The 18,495-nt window shown below is 47.0% G+C and overlaps 1 protein-coding gene across 2 annotated transcripts in view; it reads right to left on the reverse strand.

Moving 5' to 3' along the window:
* Window positions 1–18,495, reverse strand: part of SHC3 (SHC adaptor protein 3) — a 148,070-nt gene that overhangs the window by 61,130 nt on the left and 68,445 nt on the right. For both annotated transcript variants that reach the window (XM_082403391.1, XM_082403390.1), the window contains exons 3-5: window positions 6,106–6,169; window positions 3,745–3,864; window positions 149–202 (exon numbers count right to left, since the gene is read on the reverse strand). In XM_082403391.1, the coding sequence (XP_082259517.1) occupies window positions 149–202; window positions 3,745–3,864; window positions 6,106–6,169 (238 nt within the window). The remainder of the gene's footprint in view (window positions 1–148; window positions 203–3,744; window positions 3,865–6,105; window positions 6,170–18,495) is intronic.

Here is an 18,495-nt window from a genome sequence, read left to right on the forward strand (position 1 = left end):
GTCAGGAAGAGCTTACGAAAGGGAAGTGGAAATAGTTGGTATCACAGTTAACTTTCTTTATAGGGTCCTAAGAGGCATGCTTTTGAAGCAGGGCCCCTTCGCAGCAATTCTGACAAGAGCAAGAGGAAACAACTCCAAGGGCACTTACCGGGTCTCCCCCAGAGGCGAAGGAGATGGACTGCATGTGATGATTCGCTATAATCTGCCAGGTCCAAAACAAGAAACGAGATGTGCCGTTATTACCTTTCCCATGTCTTGAAAAACTTACTGTTTGTTGGCAGGAAGTACAAATCCACAAGGATTCCTGAAAATTGGTAAAATTCATACCCAATGAAAATAACAATTATAAAAGTAATAACAGTAGATAACCCTGAATGAACTTTCACAACGTCAGCCTCTCATCTAGCTGCTTTGCCAGAATTATCTCATTTAAGTCTCACAGCAGCCCTATGAGGTAGGAACTATTGCAATCCCATTTTACAGATGAAGAGCCTGAGGCCCAGAGGGGCTAAGCCGCTGGCTCAAAGCCCTACAGCTAGTTAAAGACAGAGCTGTGACCGAACACAGGGGATCTTAACAACCATGCCTCTTTGAGAAGGAAAACGTCTCAACCACACACCAAAACATGTGCAGTTTCTGTTTCCAAAGACACATGGGGTCTTTGGTACAGACCCCATAGCTGGAGTGGAGGGAAGTGTGGCTGTCCCCTACTTCATCCCATTTGTATCATGAGCACATGAATTAGAAAGCCTGCATCCAAGATCAAAATTGGTGTCCTCTCAGGCACTCTTGTAATTTATCAATTTAAAAACCAGCGAGGATGTTCCAAGTTAATTTTAAATTGGGAAATTTCCATTAGCATTATAAACTGCAGCATACGGTGGGGTTTAGTAGACACTGAGTAAATTAGGAGCTGCCCTAAATTTAAAAGGCTACATAAGTCTTCCACACTATTTTTATCTTTTCAAAGACAACGTAGTGACATTGAAGTAAATTTCCGGGGGTGGGAACAGCAATCTCGTCTCCATCCCAGCATAACCAGGTTTCTTTCTGCACAGCCCCCTCAGGTCCTCGCCGGCAGGCAGGCAGAATTTACAGAGCTGTAATCCTACCATCCAAGGGATTTTTCCAACCATGCTCCAGTAAAACTCAAAGCAAAACTATAACTGAATTACAAGATAAAATGAGATATTTTTAAATGCTTACTTCACTTGTTGGCACTTGCAAAACTACTCAGGATCTAGAAAAACCTGAGTATATAGATGAATAAAAGCAATGAGTCCAGCTCTGTAGCCTGTACCCAAAACCAGCTGGATCAGACTAATAGTTGCCCTTTGCAGCTTTCTGAATTCTGCCTCTGGTCCAGGGGCAGAGGGCTCCCAGGAGAGCAATGAGGATATAGCAGTCCCCAGATGATGACAAACTATGACTTCTAAAGTTGTTCATTTTTTGCTTATTGAATTTTTTGTTTATTTAATTTTTGATTCTAAAGCAGCTCTACAACTGGGGTTTGGAAATCAACGTGAACACAAAGATTTAAGAAAAAAATAGAAATCATATTTGGTCAACGTGACCATTACTGAGTGATTGTATGTTGTCCCTTTGGGCAAGATAGAAATTGAAAAGGAGAGTAAGAAAATTAGAGCTAATTAACTAAAGGATGTGTTTTGCTCTGAGGGTGTTTCATCTTGCTTCCTCTCCTTGAGAGCTCTGAAAAGGAGAGCTAGCTTTGCCTTTCTGCTGGCTCTCTGGTTTGGGAAGGGTTTGCCCACTCGGACTCCTTCTGTTTGCTACAGCCTGGCCCTTAACTCGGGAGAGGCAGAGGGATGTGAACTCTGGGTCCTGCCAAACCTTCCTCAGACTGTGCTCATGTCATCCGAGCTGCCGTTCCCCAGGCATCCCCCCAACCCCGCACTCCCTCCCATCCACATAAACCAAGGGCAGGACAATGAGACCTGGACACACCCAACCAGCCCCCAACCCGAGGATGGGAAGGCCAACCATGGTGACCTCATCGTTTCTGCTCTGAGAGTGTGCCTCTCTCTCCCTTTTTTTATTTTTTGAGATGCGACTGAGGTAGAAGGGGGAATTAGGAGATAAGATCTCACAGAATTGAGGACTGTGGTCTGAGGATTCCTAGAAACAAAAGCTGCAGCAGCCACATGAATAAGAATGGAAGAGAACAGACTTGTGGTTGCCCAGGCAGAGGGGGCGGAGGGAAGGACTGGGAGTTTGGGGTTAGCAAATGCAAACCATTACATATAGAACAGATAAACAACAAGTCCGACTGCATAGCACAGGGAACTGGATTCAATATCCTGTGATAAACCATCACGGAAAAGGATTTTCAAAAGAATGTATAACGGAATCACTTGGCTGTACAGCAGAATTAACACAACATTGTAAATCAACTATACTTCAGTTAAACACAAAAAGAATGGAAGTGAGCATGTGAGGGTAGCGCCAAGCGAGGTGCACCCCGAGCCGCCACGGTGCTCAGCAGGAGGCAGCTCCAGAGAAACGCTGAGCCTCTTGCACGTTCTTAATCTGCCACCTAACGACTCGTTCGTTACCCATCCCTCGGAAGGGCCGATGAGAAAAGACAAGGGATTATCCATCAGTTGAGTGAGGACAAAGGAATGGAGTGAGAAGTGGCACCCACTATGTCAAAACACAGCCCAGGTGTTACCTCTCGTTTCTATGCTAGATCTAGAATTTATTTCAACATCTTGGGTTGGGGCAGGGGTGGGGTGGTGTCCCATTCATCCTAAATGAAGCTGGGAATGCTGCTTGCTTACCTGGGGAATACGGAAATCAATAAATATGAATATGTATAGCAACGTGAAGGTACCCATAGGCATCCCTGGTAACACACTGCCAGAGTCAGGAAGTGTGTCATTCAGAGGTCTGTGGATCGCCCATCCCTCTCCATGTAGGCACATCCGAATCCCAGCTCACACTGCCAGCCACAGAGGCCCAGACTGGGCAGAGCAAGTGAGGGATGGCTTCACTCCACCTCCCACCTTTATGGTTTATGAGCATTTTCACCTCCTTTGCTTCCTTTGGCCTTCAGAACTCCCCTGTTGGTTCCAGGACAGCTACTCATACACCCATTTTCCCAGCTAAAGGAAATAACAATCAGAGAAACTTAAGATTTAGACACTGAAGAAAAACCCAACTATCTTAACGGAGTTTGCCTCAGTAAGCATCGTCGTCCCCACCTCAGTCAGTAAGGACCCCGTCCACACTGGACATGCCACAGATGCGCCGTACTGCATCAACCCGTGACACTGCCAACTAAGAGAGGCTCCACGATAACAACCCGCGAAGAGATAAAAAATACTGTCAATTAAACCATGACATGCCATCATCTCAAAGATGATAAATGTGAAAATAAAATGTGGACTGTAGAACCAACAAAATACAATATTAAAGAAAACAAAATAGGTCAAGGACATTGAGAGGAGACTTCTGAGCATACACACACCTCTTTTTACACTGTAAGTAAACCGATGAGTTCATGCATTATCCTCAAAAAAAAGGTAATGTATAGCAGAATTCAAGAGACCCAATTCCATCTATCATTCTGTTGGCGACCTTTGGAAGTGGCCAGAGTTTGTGGACTGGTGAAGATTTTACACAAATGTGCTCCACAGGGACCCAGTAAAGCAGGAAATGGAAAGCCCTGCACAACAGCCATGGTTTGGGGGCTATGGGCAGGGCAGGGCCTGAGCACCTACACACCTGTTTCGAGTCTGGGGTCCGCAGGTTCAGGCTGGCGGTGGATATGGTCAGGGAGATGCTCATCCCCGCAAACTGGAGGTTGCTCTTGCCCAGGATGCTGGACAACACTTTGCTCGGAGGCTGTGAAATCAAGCAGCATTATTTTAGCTTTCCGTTCACAGGAGGCCACATTGTCAAGGCCTCTACGCTGTTATCTTCCACACCTTCAACCTCCACCGTCCCCTCTCATCGGGCACGTGAAGGCAACATTCCAGGAATGAGCTGGGAGTGTGGGATCTGACACTAACACACAAACTCTAGAGTATGCAATAGGCAAACTGTAAAGCATCTAATATACACACACTGAGATGAGGAATCTGCTGGAAGGTCAGAGGTGTCAGTACACCAGGGAGCTCCTGTTGGGATGTGTCTCATGGGGTCATTCATAAGCCCCAGGAAGGAGCCACAGGCCAGGGTCCGAAGCTTCGCAGCCTCAGAAACCAGTTTCATCCTACCAGGAGTCAAACTACTCAGGACTAGACTGAAATGGAGCAGCTCATGGGGTTGATGAGCAAATAAATGGTCCAATTAAGACCCAGGGGTCTGGAGCCAGCACAAGGATGGACAGACCCAGTTCTGCTCTAACTGGTGCATCAACCAGCCCTTCAGAACTGTCTTTGGCACAGGGACCCACTAGCTGTCCCTTCCTTCCTTTTCAGAGTAGAACATGTCCTCTTTTGAGATGCCAATTAAGACTAGTTCTTAACCAAGCAGGCATCCCTTTTGAATCCCCTACCAGAGCTATTTAAAAATAGAGATGCCTGGGCCCCACCCCAGAGATTCTGATTAAGCATACCAGGGGTGAAGCCCAGAAATTGACATTGTTTCCACCACTTTCACCAAGAGGCCTGAGAGGGAACCCCGAGACTTGCTGGTCGGGTACCAAGCGGCTGTGAAAGACGAGGTTCCTTATCTCAGTTCTCAGATGCCCTCCTAGTTCCTGTATTCAAGATTCTGGAGCCTTGCCTGGCTTCTATGTCCACTGGAACACAGGCTGGCACATCTAGATGAGTCTTCATCCAAAGTTCTCTGCCTGAAACCCAGTTGCTCTGAGGGCTCACAAATGTCTCCAGGCTACGAAGACAGAGCTGACCCTCAGCCCTGGGAGCAGCAGAGGCAATCACACAACCTGCCCCAGAGCCTCAGCCTCAGGACAGACTCGGAGATACTCACAGGGATGCGCTCCCCACCATTCAGTCCAGGCATAGAAAAGTCTGGATGGTGGATATTTAATTTTGTATTCACTACACACTTAAGAAAAGAGTTTTTCTGAGCTTTGTCTTAATCCAGTTTTTTTCTTCTGGTCCAACCACCTCCAGGATGAAAAGGTCGAGTCCAGGGGTTGAATGTGCAGCCCGTGGAGCCAGGTGGCCTGAGCTTGAGCTCAGCTCCACCACCTTCTCGCATTGTGGGTTCTCATACCTGTGCCTCAGTTTTTATCATCTGTAAAATGGGGATATTCAACGGTGTTCTAGAGCTGTCTTGCTCCAGCTAATGAGAGACAATTATTAAATTTTTAGGAATTTTATGAGCTGGCCATTAAAAAGAGCTGCTATTAAAAATTAATTTATGTAAACTTACAATTAAATCAATTACACTTTTAAAAAAACAAACAATAAATACTCAAAACTCATCACTTCCTAATTATTTCTACATTAGCTGTTACCTATGCTGTTCAGGTTATTTAGTGTGGACAATGTCCTTGTCCCCTACATGTAGTGGGGACACTGTGTAACGGTGACCTACCGCACATCTCTTCCCAACTCCACTTTAGAGATGTCAGGTTAGAGCTTGAAATCGGCCGTTGTGGAAGCATTTATGCCACAGAAACTGGCAAACACAGCAAATTTAGTGCTTCTCAGTCTCCACCTCCAGCCCCAAGAGCCTGTTGTTAAACTATTACCAGCACACCACTGAGGGCATCAACCACAGAGTTGTTCTAATGAAATGAACTAATGTACATAAAGGCTAAGAAGAATGCCTGGCCCTGGTTTACGTGTCTTTCGGTGTAGACCTGGGGTGTTTATTTTGACAACCCTATCAGTTAGCCTTGATAGCTAACTTTCCTCGTCAACCACGTGGCAAAGAGGGAATATAAGCTCTTTTTGTTTTTAGAAGTGACAAGAGTCACTGTGAGTTACTCTCTTTAAATCAACAGATGTCTCTTGGTTCCCCACTGCCCGGCAAAAAAAAAAAGTGACAAGAGCTGGGCCATGGAAAAGAGAAACGGAACAATTGTGTGTGATTAAAGATGCTGAGTGGTGACAGAAGAGAGAAAAAGTAAAGGAGACACAGGTAGACACAGAGCTGAGAGAACAGTACCTTTCTTTTCCTGAAGGCTCCCTTGGCGCCAGGGACCGCTTCGCAAACCCGGCTGATGGCTTCCCTTAAGAGAACAGGAAGAGAGAGATCCATTTTATCCCATCCTTCAGGATTACATAACGCAGACGTTCTACACATGCAAAAAACAAAACTAAGCAAACCACATCTTAGAGCCTCTGGCTGGCAGTATCCTAATTCTTTCTGTTGCTGTGGTTGTATCCTAAGGGTGGGATATGAATTGATGCCACACTTTCTTTCTTCTTTTTTTAATGTTTGGTTAAGATTATAGTTTAGAAAATCAGTACCCTGAAGTGCTGAAGTGTACTCTTCTGGATGTTCTCTCCATGGCCATAGTCATGGCACAAGGCCCAAACCTAATCAAGCATTGCTATTGATTAAGATCTTTCTGAAGTGAGTCAGGATGTAATTAAAAGAAATTTGGTCCTCTGAGTTTTATTCCCAGCTTGTGCAGTTACTAAATATCATAAAATCAAGAGGATTTTGAAGGAGGACAGGAACTCCAGGGGCACACAAATGAGCCAGAAATGAGGCTCTGCGTAGGCATTTCTAAAGCATACACAATGTGCTGGGCACTGTCTTGAGGAGGGAGGCAAGGAGCATCCTAGGTACCAAGGGGGCCTGACAGAAGGACCAGCTGCAGAGGGTCTGACCCACAGGTCTGCCCGGGGCAGGAGGGCATGGGAGCAGTGGGAGGGTGAAAAAGTAAGACTAGACAGAGGCTGCTACAGTCCAGAAGCTGGAGGCTGGGGGGGACGTGGCTTGGGCAGGTGCTTGAAAGCAAGCATAGCTCAACTTCGTGACTCAGCCTCAGTGAGAAATAATGGGTGATATGCCAAAGGCAGCTCCAAAGTCAGGAGCCGAGAAAGGAGCTGGGTGAACTTCTCAACTCCCACATGGGGAAGGACAAAAGAGTAAAAGAACACAGAAAAAAAAAAAAAATAGGAATATGGAGAAACACTGAATGATAAAGAAGACAATAGGTCCTTAGAAACATTCCACAAACTTTCTCAGCTGAATACTTCTTGAAATTATTTTCTATCATCATCTAGAAAAATAATTACTGTCACAATACAATGCTTTTAAGAGAAATATGACCTTGTCAAATTAGGTGAGAGACTATTAAGATAAGCTTCACATTTGCCATTCAATTCATTGTACAGAGAGAAGAAAGAAATACTATTCTAAAAGTTCAGATGCCATAAAAACTGTAGATTATGAATCACCATGACTCAGAAAAAGTTTGTTTGAAAGAAGCAAATGTTTTTTTGATGTTTATCCTTAGTCATTTATTTTATAATAATATTCTAAAAGTGGTTCTATCAAATAATCATCCAAAGTATTTTCTAAAGGTAAATTCCTTATTGAAGAGAGTCAAGTTGTTTCTCTAGAGAAACATGTACAAAAAGTATCTATATTTTATCTGTTTAATTTTGAAAGCTTGATGTGTGTCTGCACTGTGCTTATTATATTAAATGATACATTTAGCTAAGCAAAGCAGCTCAGTCCCTGATAGTCCCAATAGGCTGGAAAGACATTATTTGGTGGAAAGTTTCCAGTAAGTCATTCCTTAAATACCCCTAGTAAGCATCGTATTTCTTTTCCCATCCACTGACATAGAGGATAAGAGAAAAAAATCAGTCTTGGATGACAGTTTTCAGAAAGGAAATGTCAAATGTCTAATTTATTATATAGGTTACACATCATCAAACGTCTAATCTAGTCAGGCTATGAAGCCTGGGCAACAAGCCTTGCTACTTATGTGCCACTTTGGGAGATGGAGGTGGAAACAACCAGTGAGCATTAAGAGTGGTATTGTGGAGAAAATGTTGCAAATAATAAACATGGTCTATCAAACAAATCCTCCCACAGAGAGGCAAGCAAGCATCTCAGAGAACATTCAGAGACTCAATATTTTGGCCTTAAATTTTGCAAATGTAAGACATTCCAGAAATTTCTCAGAGCTCATGGACTCAAGAAAGTCCTAGGGATCCCCCCTGTGAGCCAACCTTTAGAATCCCCAAAGAGATTTGCAAACCAAGCTGCTTTTCAGAAGAATTGCTCTCCTTTCATCACTGGCAAAAATTTGTTTCTGATGCTCAGATAAATTGTGTGTGTGTGAATTCTCACTTCAACCAGGTTGATGGAATCTATTTCTGTTTGTTTGAAATAGAAATGTGACATAACTATTAGTAATTGCAATAGTTAGATGACTGAAATTAGTAACTTGAACTCCAAAGTCTAATTTAAATATAACCATTTTTATCATCTCTCCTTATTGCCTAGCAGAGTGCCTTTTGGTGAGTAGTGCTATTTTAATTGGTTCTTTTAGCAATAATTATTTAGCTTTGTGTAAATCCATTTAATCCCAGTTTGAGCCTCAGGTAGTGACTTTGCCCTGTTTTTAGTAATGGAGAGTGCTTCCTAACATTCTGTCCAGTAAGACCCCATTTTGGTAAGCCAACCCATGACCTTGGAGTTCAGTTAATATGACAATGGAATATTTGGCACCTCCAGAGTCATCTAAAAGTAACTGAAGCCGGCCCCAAATGCTAATCCTTACTTTCTCATGACTTCACCATCTTCCCCTTTTGTCTAAAATTCTCATCATTAGAGCCAGTACCTTTGACATTTTAATAGCTTTTTCATTAGAATGTAGTACTGCATCCTTTGAAATCATGCAGCACCATCTTACTCCCTACTCACCCATCTCATTGCTACCCACCCAGCCTCCCCAAACACACAATACACACACACACACTTGTATTTTACAGACTAAAAAATAAAAAAAAAAAGGACATCTGGGTTATTTCTACACTCATTCACTCCTATTCTATTGGGGAGGTGCAACAAACGAACACATATAATGGTAAATTGCAGTCAATTTCATGAAGAAACAAGAAGGAGAGATATGTAGAACGTGTAGATAAATAGTACATGCCACCCCCAAATATGTCTGTCTGGTATAAGGATCATTTTGAGCTGAAGGCAATTGAGAAGAAGCAGATACAAGAAAAGTCCCCTGCACTTCCCCTATTGGCCTAAAAGCAGGGCATACATTTGTAAAGGCATCCCCTTCCCCTCTCTACCAAGAAGGACAGACATTAATCACTGGAGACAACTCTAGACCCTGATCAACTAAGAGATGCACCAGAGGAATCTGCATAACAAACCTTGCTACTAGCTCTTACCTTCCATAAGTTTCCTCATACATTTACCTTCCCACAGCTTGTCACCCCCAGAAACTCAAAGTCTTTTTTTCTGTGTCTTGTCAATTCTGTACAGATTTTTCATCTTCGATTAAGATATGAGCCCAAGTTCTAACCACTTCTTTGAGTTACTCATCACTGAATTTCACTGTGAGCATGTGCACTTCATGCTTTAATCAAGTTTGTTTTTCTCTTGTTAATCTGTCTTCTGTTAGTCTAATTTGCAGGGTCCCAGCCAAAGAACATAGGAGGGCAGAGCACAGAAGTTTTTTTCCTTCCCTACAGGATTAATGCTGTAATGTATGTCAGTAGGGGGGAAGAGTTACCCAGTGAGTGGCATTTGAGTGCCTGGGCAACTATCCAGGAAAAAGTAAGTTGAGTTCCTATCTTATGCCTTACATGCAAATAAATCCTAGATGGATTGCAAATTTAATTTGTGATGAAACCATAAAAGTACTAAAAGAAAATTGGGAAGACATTTTTAATCTCTGAATCTTAGAATGATACAGAAACCGTAAAAGAAAATATTGTCACAATACCATAAAAATAAAACTTTATGCACAAGAAAAAAAATGGTAACATTTCACAGCCAAAGAGGTAATTGTCCTAATATAAGTCAATAAGGAAAACATCAAAAACCCAATAGAAAATGAGTAAAAGATATGAACAAAGAGTTCACACAGGAGATAAATGGCACTTGAAAATATGAAAAGATTCTCAGCTTTACTCATAATAAGAATACAAATTAAAGCCTATACTAAAAGTCAATTTTCACAGCTGAAGATTTAAGCTTGATAAGAACTTGTAGGTAAAGTATCCCACATCACTGAGAATGTAGCTTGGTGCAGCCTCCGTGGGGGCAGATTGGTCATATCCCTAACAAAACCCTTTCATCCAGGAGTTCTACTTCTGGGAATTCATCCTCTAAATACTCTCAGAAAAGACCAGAAGACTCACATACACACTATTGATTGCAGCAATGTTTTAATAGAATGATAGGAACCAATCAATATCTATCAGGGGCCAGTTCAATAAATTATGGTACCTCCATAAAATGCACCGTCAACAGCGTTGTTGATGGTGCCCTCTCCACTCTCACCTCCCTTTTCTCCTCAGCTCCCCCCCGGCCACTCTTGTTCCTACTAACTGTTCTGCAAAGTCGCCAACACCCTCCCTGGCACCAAATCGACAGGCAAGCTGCTGTCCTCACTTCCTTGACACACTTCTTTTCCTTGACTTCTTGATCCCACAGTCCTCTGACGTCCTCCACCATCCTGGGTGCTGCTGGTCAGTTTCTCGCCTTCTCCGTGACTCGACCTCTAAATCACGGAGAGCCCCAAGGAGCCGTTCCACCCACCTCCTCTCTGTCCTCTGTGTGACCTGCAGGAGTGGATGGTACAATCTGAGAACGAGTTTACTGCCCCAACGTCTTCTGCCTAAATCCACTCGGGGCCAGCTCCTCCCTGGCTCCGGACGAAGCCCCGGGCATGCCCCGTAGTTAGTCCACTCACTTCCAGAGAAGAAGATATCCTCAATAACTTACAGCTTACTCCATTTTCCTATTTGTAGAGGTATAAATTCTCAGTCCCAGCATAATAATAAAAACCCAGAACATCATTTAAAGTTAGAGCTCTCCTCCTTCCCTTAGCACTGTCCAAAACCTCCCAGTGGCCAAAGGAGGAGGTGCCTCCCAACCTTCTGGTTGCAGTTTCTGACCCCTTGGCTGGGATGGTGGTCTGGGGGTGCCTATGAAGAAGTCAGGGAGCACTGAGTGACACTGACAGCCCCGGCTGGGCCCTCTGGCCAGGGCTGAGGTTTGCAGCCGACTCTCCTCCCACAGCCACTTTCCTTGTTTTTTTAAGGCTCCTCCCCCAACCCCGGGAATGTTAGGGTGCCCGTGCTGTGAAATGGACAGTGTCTGTTCTTCATCCGCCCACACACCTTCCCCCTCCTGGCACCAACACCCATGGGGCAGGTCCAGCCTCTTGCCGCTGACACAGCCCCAATCTTTAGCAGTAAGCTTTCCAGGGTGGGTCCAGTGGGCTCATGGCCCCATTAAGGTGCCTCCTGCCCACAGCACCTTCCATCAGCGGGAGGTAGTTTCTCCCCAAACACACTCACTCCTGCTTCAGGTCTCAGTGGTGTGGTCCAATGGGCTCCCCAGGCTCTGGGTGACACATGCCAAAGTCAGTGTCATCTGCTGAAAGCCCCTCACTCTATCTGAAGCAAGGGGGAACCACCTGGCCCTTCCCACATTATCAGGGTAGGGATCACAGGTCACAGGACTCTAGCCAAAGAAATCCTCTCTGTAATTCCCAACCTCATTCATTATACTTTCCAGGTGAGTGTTGGACAAATAACAGCAAAATAGATTCCCACACCCATCTTGTCTTCCCAAACCCTGCCTGGGTGGTCCCACACCATAGCCCTTCAGGACTGCTGGAGGCATGCCTTGACTTGGATCTCAGCTAAACAAAGACAGAGTCTAATTTTACTCTGCGGTTACCTCCATCCACTCCTGTTCTAAGGTGTCTTATTGTCTCTAGCTCCAAAGGCCTCATTTGTCTTTATCTCCAGCCTCATTTGTCTTCATCTCCCAGGATGTTGGTACCAAGATTTTATAGACAATTACCACATCCAATTGATATCTCCAGCTCATTGTCTAAAGTCTCCTCAGACTTAATCTTTTCAAACAAAGCCTTGACTGTCCCCACTAAAAGCATTCCTACCCTGGTCTTCCCATGGCGGAAAACGGGACCATGGTCCTCTAGAGAGCTGCCCTCACCCCCACCCAGGAACTGTCCTTGATCCTCCTGTGCCACGCCCACACCAAACCCATCACAGCCCTGACCACCGTGGAGAAGGCAAGACAGTCTGTGTTCTCAAGAACAGGGCAGCAGAGGAGACTAACAACTCATGGAATAGCCTAGAGAAAAAAGTAGCCATAGCATGGGCACTATTAACTACTAGAGGGCAATTCTGTCTTTCAGAGAAATGAGAGGGCATGTACACCCAGTCCACAGAGAAGCCTCATCACTAAAGGAGCTGGAAACCAGGGGCGGTAGAAGATCTCTGGAGAAAGTACAGATTGGAACTGGGACCAGAGGAGCATGACCCGATGGAAGTGTGAGGGGCAGTGGCTGTGCCGGGAAATGGCAGACTGGGACAGATTTGCAGAAGGATGGCAAAAAGAGGCAGAGGAATTTAGAATTCAGACTCAGGTCCAAGAAGCATCCAGGGATGCGCTGAGGGGTGATAAACAGCAGAGGCCTTTTAAATAGAGCTGATATGATAGAAACAGGATTGAATGCACATTAACCTAGCAGCAGTGTGCAAGACACAGAAAGGGCTGAGAAACAGCAGGCAAGGGTACCAGCCCAGACTTCTGTGGTGAAAATGACAATGAAAAGGGGCCCATTTGGAGAAGAAAACTCACAGACCTGCCTGATCATGGAGAGTAGAGCTGAGGGTAGGGCCATAGACAGCTCACTCTCACCGTGGGGACAGCCTCTCTCCCTCCCCAAGGACGCATGAAAGCAGCCGATTATCTCCATCGTGAAGCCATGAGACAGGCAGGCAATGTATGAGAGCCAGCACACAGCAAGGATGGGGCCAGGAGGCTGCCAGCCAGGGTGAGAGGGCATGCAGGGGCCCAGAGTGCTAAGAGGGGCACTTAGAGCAAATGGCTTCTTCCCAGCTTCGTCCACACAAATGAATCGAAACTTCCCAGCACCTACAACCTAAAGCATCATACAGAGTTAAACACAATTTTAGGCATCAAAAATACCTCAACCTTAATTTGTCAAAAGTAATTTCACCAGAACAGGTTGAAACCACTTAAATCTTCCAACAATAGGTATGTTGCAAGCATAAATAGAGCCATGAATTTTGAAATCTGTGTACCACTTGAAAAATCAGTGAGATACCAAAGCAAGTTCCCTAATTGTCATAATTTTACAGAGTCACCCCTGCCATTTTTATCCCAACATTACCAATGTTTGTGATTTGCCCCAGGCACACATACATAGTAGGTGTCAGTAACTACTGACTGATGATTATTAAACAGATGCAGAAAAAACAGTATCCTATAATTTCTCTTTTTGAAAAAAAGCCCAATAGGAAACTAGAAAAGAGATTCCTTAACCTTGCTGTACAATATCTCACAAAATGAAAGATAAACCCTTAGGATTGCTTAAAATGTAGAACCAAAGAATAAAGCCCTCCCGAGACAATATTGAAGCTAATATTCCTAATGGTTTAAATAACTAAAGTTCGCTCAAGGTCACAGGTGGTGTCACAGACATCTTTGTTTGAGAGATCAGGGACTTGCTTCATTCTTATGAACGCTTTCAATGAATTTTCTTTTCCCTTTTAAAATTCTAACCATTGGGTTAGAAAAAGTTCTCTACTCCCAATTCAGCTGCTTCAAGATGCTGATAAGCCAATCAAAAAGAAAGTTACACCTCATAACTGCTGTTTATGGCAGGTGCCATTTTATAAAAAGCCAAGTTCTCAGATAATCGGGATGGGTCCACCCAACCGCACTGTGCTCCAGGCAAGATGGTGCCACTTGCCTTCAGAGCGCCAGCCACGAAGGGGCTGAAAGGGGCTGCCCAAAGCAGCGTGGAATCCACAGACCTTGGAAAACTTGCATATATCTGTCTTTACTGCCAGCTTTTTGGAGCTATGCATCTTCTGAGATCAACTACCACAGGCTTTAAAGAGCCCAACTCTGCTGAAATCTGCTTCCTAATAGCAAAGCGGAAATACAGGAGAAGCAAGCAAACCTGACCCCAAAGTCTCTGACCCTTTGGATACACATACCAAAAACACAAGGGGACCTGACATTTGCCAGGCTCTGTTCTATGTGCTTTCAAGGGATGGCCTCATTTAATCCTCACACATCCTTGCAAAGTAGGAGCATTGATGCTGGTTTTATAGTCGAGGAGATGGAGGCACAGAGTAGTTAAGCAACGTGCCTGAGATCACACAGCCAGCAAGCACCTAAGCCTGCTCAGAGCCCAGGAAGTGAACCCACAGCTTTAAGAACAGGCCACATGGGAGGTCCACGGAGATGGCACGTTTTCTGAACTCCAGTCTCTCTCTGGACCTAGGGAGAGCCCATCCACTTGTTCCTCAGCAAGGTCACCCACAACCAGGACTCAGAATCTTAAGAGTCCTAAGAATCACAGAACCACGTAAGGCCTTGGAAATCCTCAACGCCAATTTTAACCCACCAGAAGTGGTGTGCAAGACGGGAACCGTGGGAACCAGAAACCAGGTGCCATATGTACAAAATCTACCTTGAGTGGATAAGCAAACCACATTCAGAGGGCTCAAGTGAAACTGTGCTGGGAGTGAAAAAGAGCAGGGACACACACACATCAACGAGCCTGAACAAAATTATGTGGCATGAAGGAGATCAGACAAAAAAGAGTATGTGCTGCATGATCCCATGCATATAAAAACTCCAGGAAATGCACACTAATGATAAGTGTCGATGCTGTGTGGGTGTCTGGGAGGCGGCAGGAGGCAGGAAGGGGCCTGTTCCTATCCTCCCTGGGAGAAGCCTAGGTCCAGGATTTCCCATCACATCCCCCGAAGGTCAGGGCAGGCCTCCATCACCAAGTCTCTCTGTGGCTCTAGTCTTGACTGAACCGCCTAAACCAGGACCAAACAAACACCTGGTCTCCGTCCTCTGTGTTCACTTTTCTTTGTAAAATGGCAGCTACATCATTGTGGGTGTCCCTTTGGCCAGGCAGCTCAGACACCTGGGCCATGCCTTCTCCCATGCTGTGCTCTCTACCGCACTGCAGACTGAGAACCCACTTCCCAATGAGATCTTTCCTTTTGGGATCCTGCGGGGGGATGGATGCAGGTCTTGGAGGAGGCAGCTAAAAATAGGCTCAGCCAACAGGAGGATCTCGAATGCAGCCCTGTTAACAGCCCTGTGTCACACACAGGCACGTCCTCTGTCATTATTTTCTGTATATCATGACATTTTGACATCTTCAAGAACTTTTCTAGCTGGGGAGACACCACCCCTCTGGGGTTAGTCAAGTCTTAGAGACAGCAAAGGGCCCAGTCGGATCACCTATGACATGCAGATTAACCAGTGCAGGGCCAGGCCTCCTCTCTTGGCCCCTGCACCCCCAGAGGCAACATTCCTCTGCCTTACTCAGCTCAGGACCAGGTGCCAGGCAACTGCGACCAGCCCTCTAGCTCAGAGCCCGCAGGAGTTGCCCGAACTAGCCATCCTGAGCTGTCCACCCTGCCCTGCCTTGCCTTTCCCATGGAAACCCCAGTAAAGGCTCTGGCCTAAACTTCCTCTCTCCTGTCCTCCGCCTCCTGCCCACCCTGGCACTTCGCCCTGTGGCTCCCGGTATCAAGGTGCACTGGGGAGCGGGGCGCTCCTGCCAGCCTCACAGCAACTCAGGAGGCCGTCTCAGTCAGGCAGCTCCTCCCCTCCGCTCTCAGTGAGCTCCCCGTTTCGGGGCAGCTGCTGAGGGTCGCAGGCGGGGGAGGAGCCCTGGGGAGGCAGAGGAGGGGAGGGGAGGGAGAGCCAGGTGACCCCCCCCCCCCACGCTCCACGCCCACCCCTTTCGGCGGTCTACTTCACGGGTCCCAAAATGTCCTCCCCGTCACCATTTTATTAATAATAAGACAACGACAGATTATTATTTAACTCTAGAAGACGAGCAGCATGGAATTCAGGAAGCCAAAGTACAAATTCCTAGAAATAAATGCTCCGTAGACACAATGGGTTGTTTTTCTCAGAAATATGTTTAATATCAGGCAAGAGCTCCGAGGCAATCAGTCAAAAGGACGATCGCCGGGCCGCGTGGGACAGGACGGAGAGGCCGCCGAAGAGGTGGGGAAGCGCAGGGCAGGGGGCAGGGGGCAGGGGAGGAGCCGCAGGAGGGACATGAGCGGGACGGCCGGGCTGGCGGAGGGTTGGAGAACTCGGAGCGCGGGAGTCAGCACCCGCCCCACCCGCCCCGTGGGCCGCAGAGGTGGCGAGGGGTGCTCCAGGGGCGTGGGGCCCCCCTCCGCGGATCCTCAGAAAGTGCCTTTCAGTGAGAGAGTACATCTGCAAGGCAAGAGAAAACATGCTGGTTTTATTCGTCCTCAGGTGTAAATGGTGTTAATCCCACCCCTTCCTGGGGGAGGCACGGCCTCATGGTGGTTTTTATCTAGACAAGCTCTATTTCCCTCCTCTGATCATTCAGCAAGCTCCGTTCATCATAGGCTGCCCTATTTGGAGAGAGTTCCCTTCTTAGTCCTCTTGTCTGGCTTTCTGTCCGTATTTGCCTGTTTCTATGTAGATGTGAAAACAAAAAGTCGCTCTGGTTGAATTTGTGGAGGAGAAAGGACAAGAGGGCACAAGACAGGGGCCTGAGGGAAACATTAGGAATAAACTTTCAAAGAAATATACTTGGGCAGTTGCTGTGTGGAGGTAATTCTCAATTTAAGGGGCAGAGCGAGAGGGGACTGGGGGTCTGGGACCTGGAGGGTGGGTTTTCAGGCTCCCTGCAAATGAGGACTCTAAGCTGTAGGAAGGGGGCTTGCACGCACACACACACACATACACACACACGCCGTGCTAAGTCAGCACCCCAAGAGTGAGGGAGCTAGCCTCTGCTGTGTGCCTTCATGCCCCTCATCTCCCTGAGCTGCCACCCCTGAGATGTAGGCACCATCCTTCCCCTTTGGGAAAAATAAACTAAGATAAAAGGAATTAAGCTCAGAGAAGGTACTTAATTCTTCCCAGAATCACATCGTATTAGAAGAGGCAAAATCTGAATTAGATCCTCGAGGCTCCACAGCCGGGCCTTTCCCAGCCCTGAGTCCCCTTAGAGGCTGTGGTGGGGAGGCCCTGGCCACCTTAACTCATCAGATGCACCCAGTGACCCAGGCGCCATCCTGCCATCAGCCCCCGTGAGCGAAGAAGCTGGCTCCCCACGGTCACACAGGAAGCAGGGGCGAGCCCTGACGGGCCGGGACATCCGGCCGTGGGTTGTGACCTTGCCCCGTTGTCACAGTGCACAGCCACCAGGGGCAGCACCACTGGGTGTGCAGCGCCGCTCGGTGACACTGGGCACGGCTCCAGGGACCCGAGACCCCGTCTCTCGGGAGGATGCTCAGCCCTCCCGAGCTGCCTTCCAAAGCCACCCAAGCACATCGTCGGGTCCACGCGGAATCCCACGAGCACACACGACGGATGGGCGCCCAGCATTGGCGAGCCGGGTCAGGAGAGGGCCTTCAGATGCAGCATCTCACTTAGACGACAAGACACGGGGGGCAGACATCCATGCCCTGTCCATTTCCCTCTGCTGGGGAGGCTAGCAGGCCAGCCGAGACCACGAGGCCAGCACTGGCACTGTGGGGGTGGGGGGGGCCCTGGGTCAGCCCCTCCCTCATGGGGCTTGAGCGTGTGCAGAGCTGCCAGACCCTGTGGGCAGCGGGGATGGACAAGAAGAGCCGTCCGCACAGGGTGGGCTCAGAACTGACATGAGAAGGGAAACCAAATGCACGACGTGAGGAGGAGGAAGGACCACATCCAGCCCCACACTATGTGACATGGCCTCAGAGAAAGGAAAGACCACGGGCCTCCAAGTGCAGGATCCGAGCAGGGAAATCCTTGGCCCTCTGGGCACAGGCTGACCACCCCCACCCCGGGGGTTTTGGCAGGCTCTCTGTTGAGAAGAGTGCCAAGCCCAGTGCAGGAAAGGGGAGGGCAAGCAAAGACACAGAAATGAAGAGAAGAGAGGTTGGGCCCGGAAGGCAGCTACAGAGCACAGAGGATACCCAGGAGCAGGACCTTGAACGGGAACCAAGGATGCAGGCAAGTAAGCCACAAGGGTGGTGTCATGAACGCTGGGAGAAATTGTGTTGTTGAAGAGACATAAGGAAAAAAACTACTGGGAAGTAATATGAAGGCTTGGTAATGTAGAGACAAACAAGAAAGACTCTTTTCCTTCCAACAGCAGTGAGCACATAGAAAGGGGAATGGTGGGGTGAAGGGTGGGGAGCCCCATGCACATCGAGGCCAAAACTGTGCAAGACATAGGATGGAGTGTAACACGTGGGGCACGGCCTGCATGAAGACAAGCTAAAACGTTACCACAGGACACAACAAGATCTGAATAAACGTCCCCAGATA

Source organism: Balaenoptera borealis (assembly GCF_965194805.1).
Source record: "Balaenoptera borealis genome assembly, chromosome: 8".
NCBI lineage: Eukaryota > Metazoa > Chordata > Mammalia > Artiodactyla > Balaenopteridae > Balaenoptera > Balaenoptera borealis.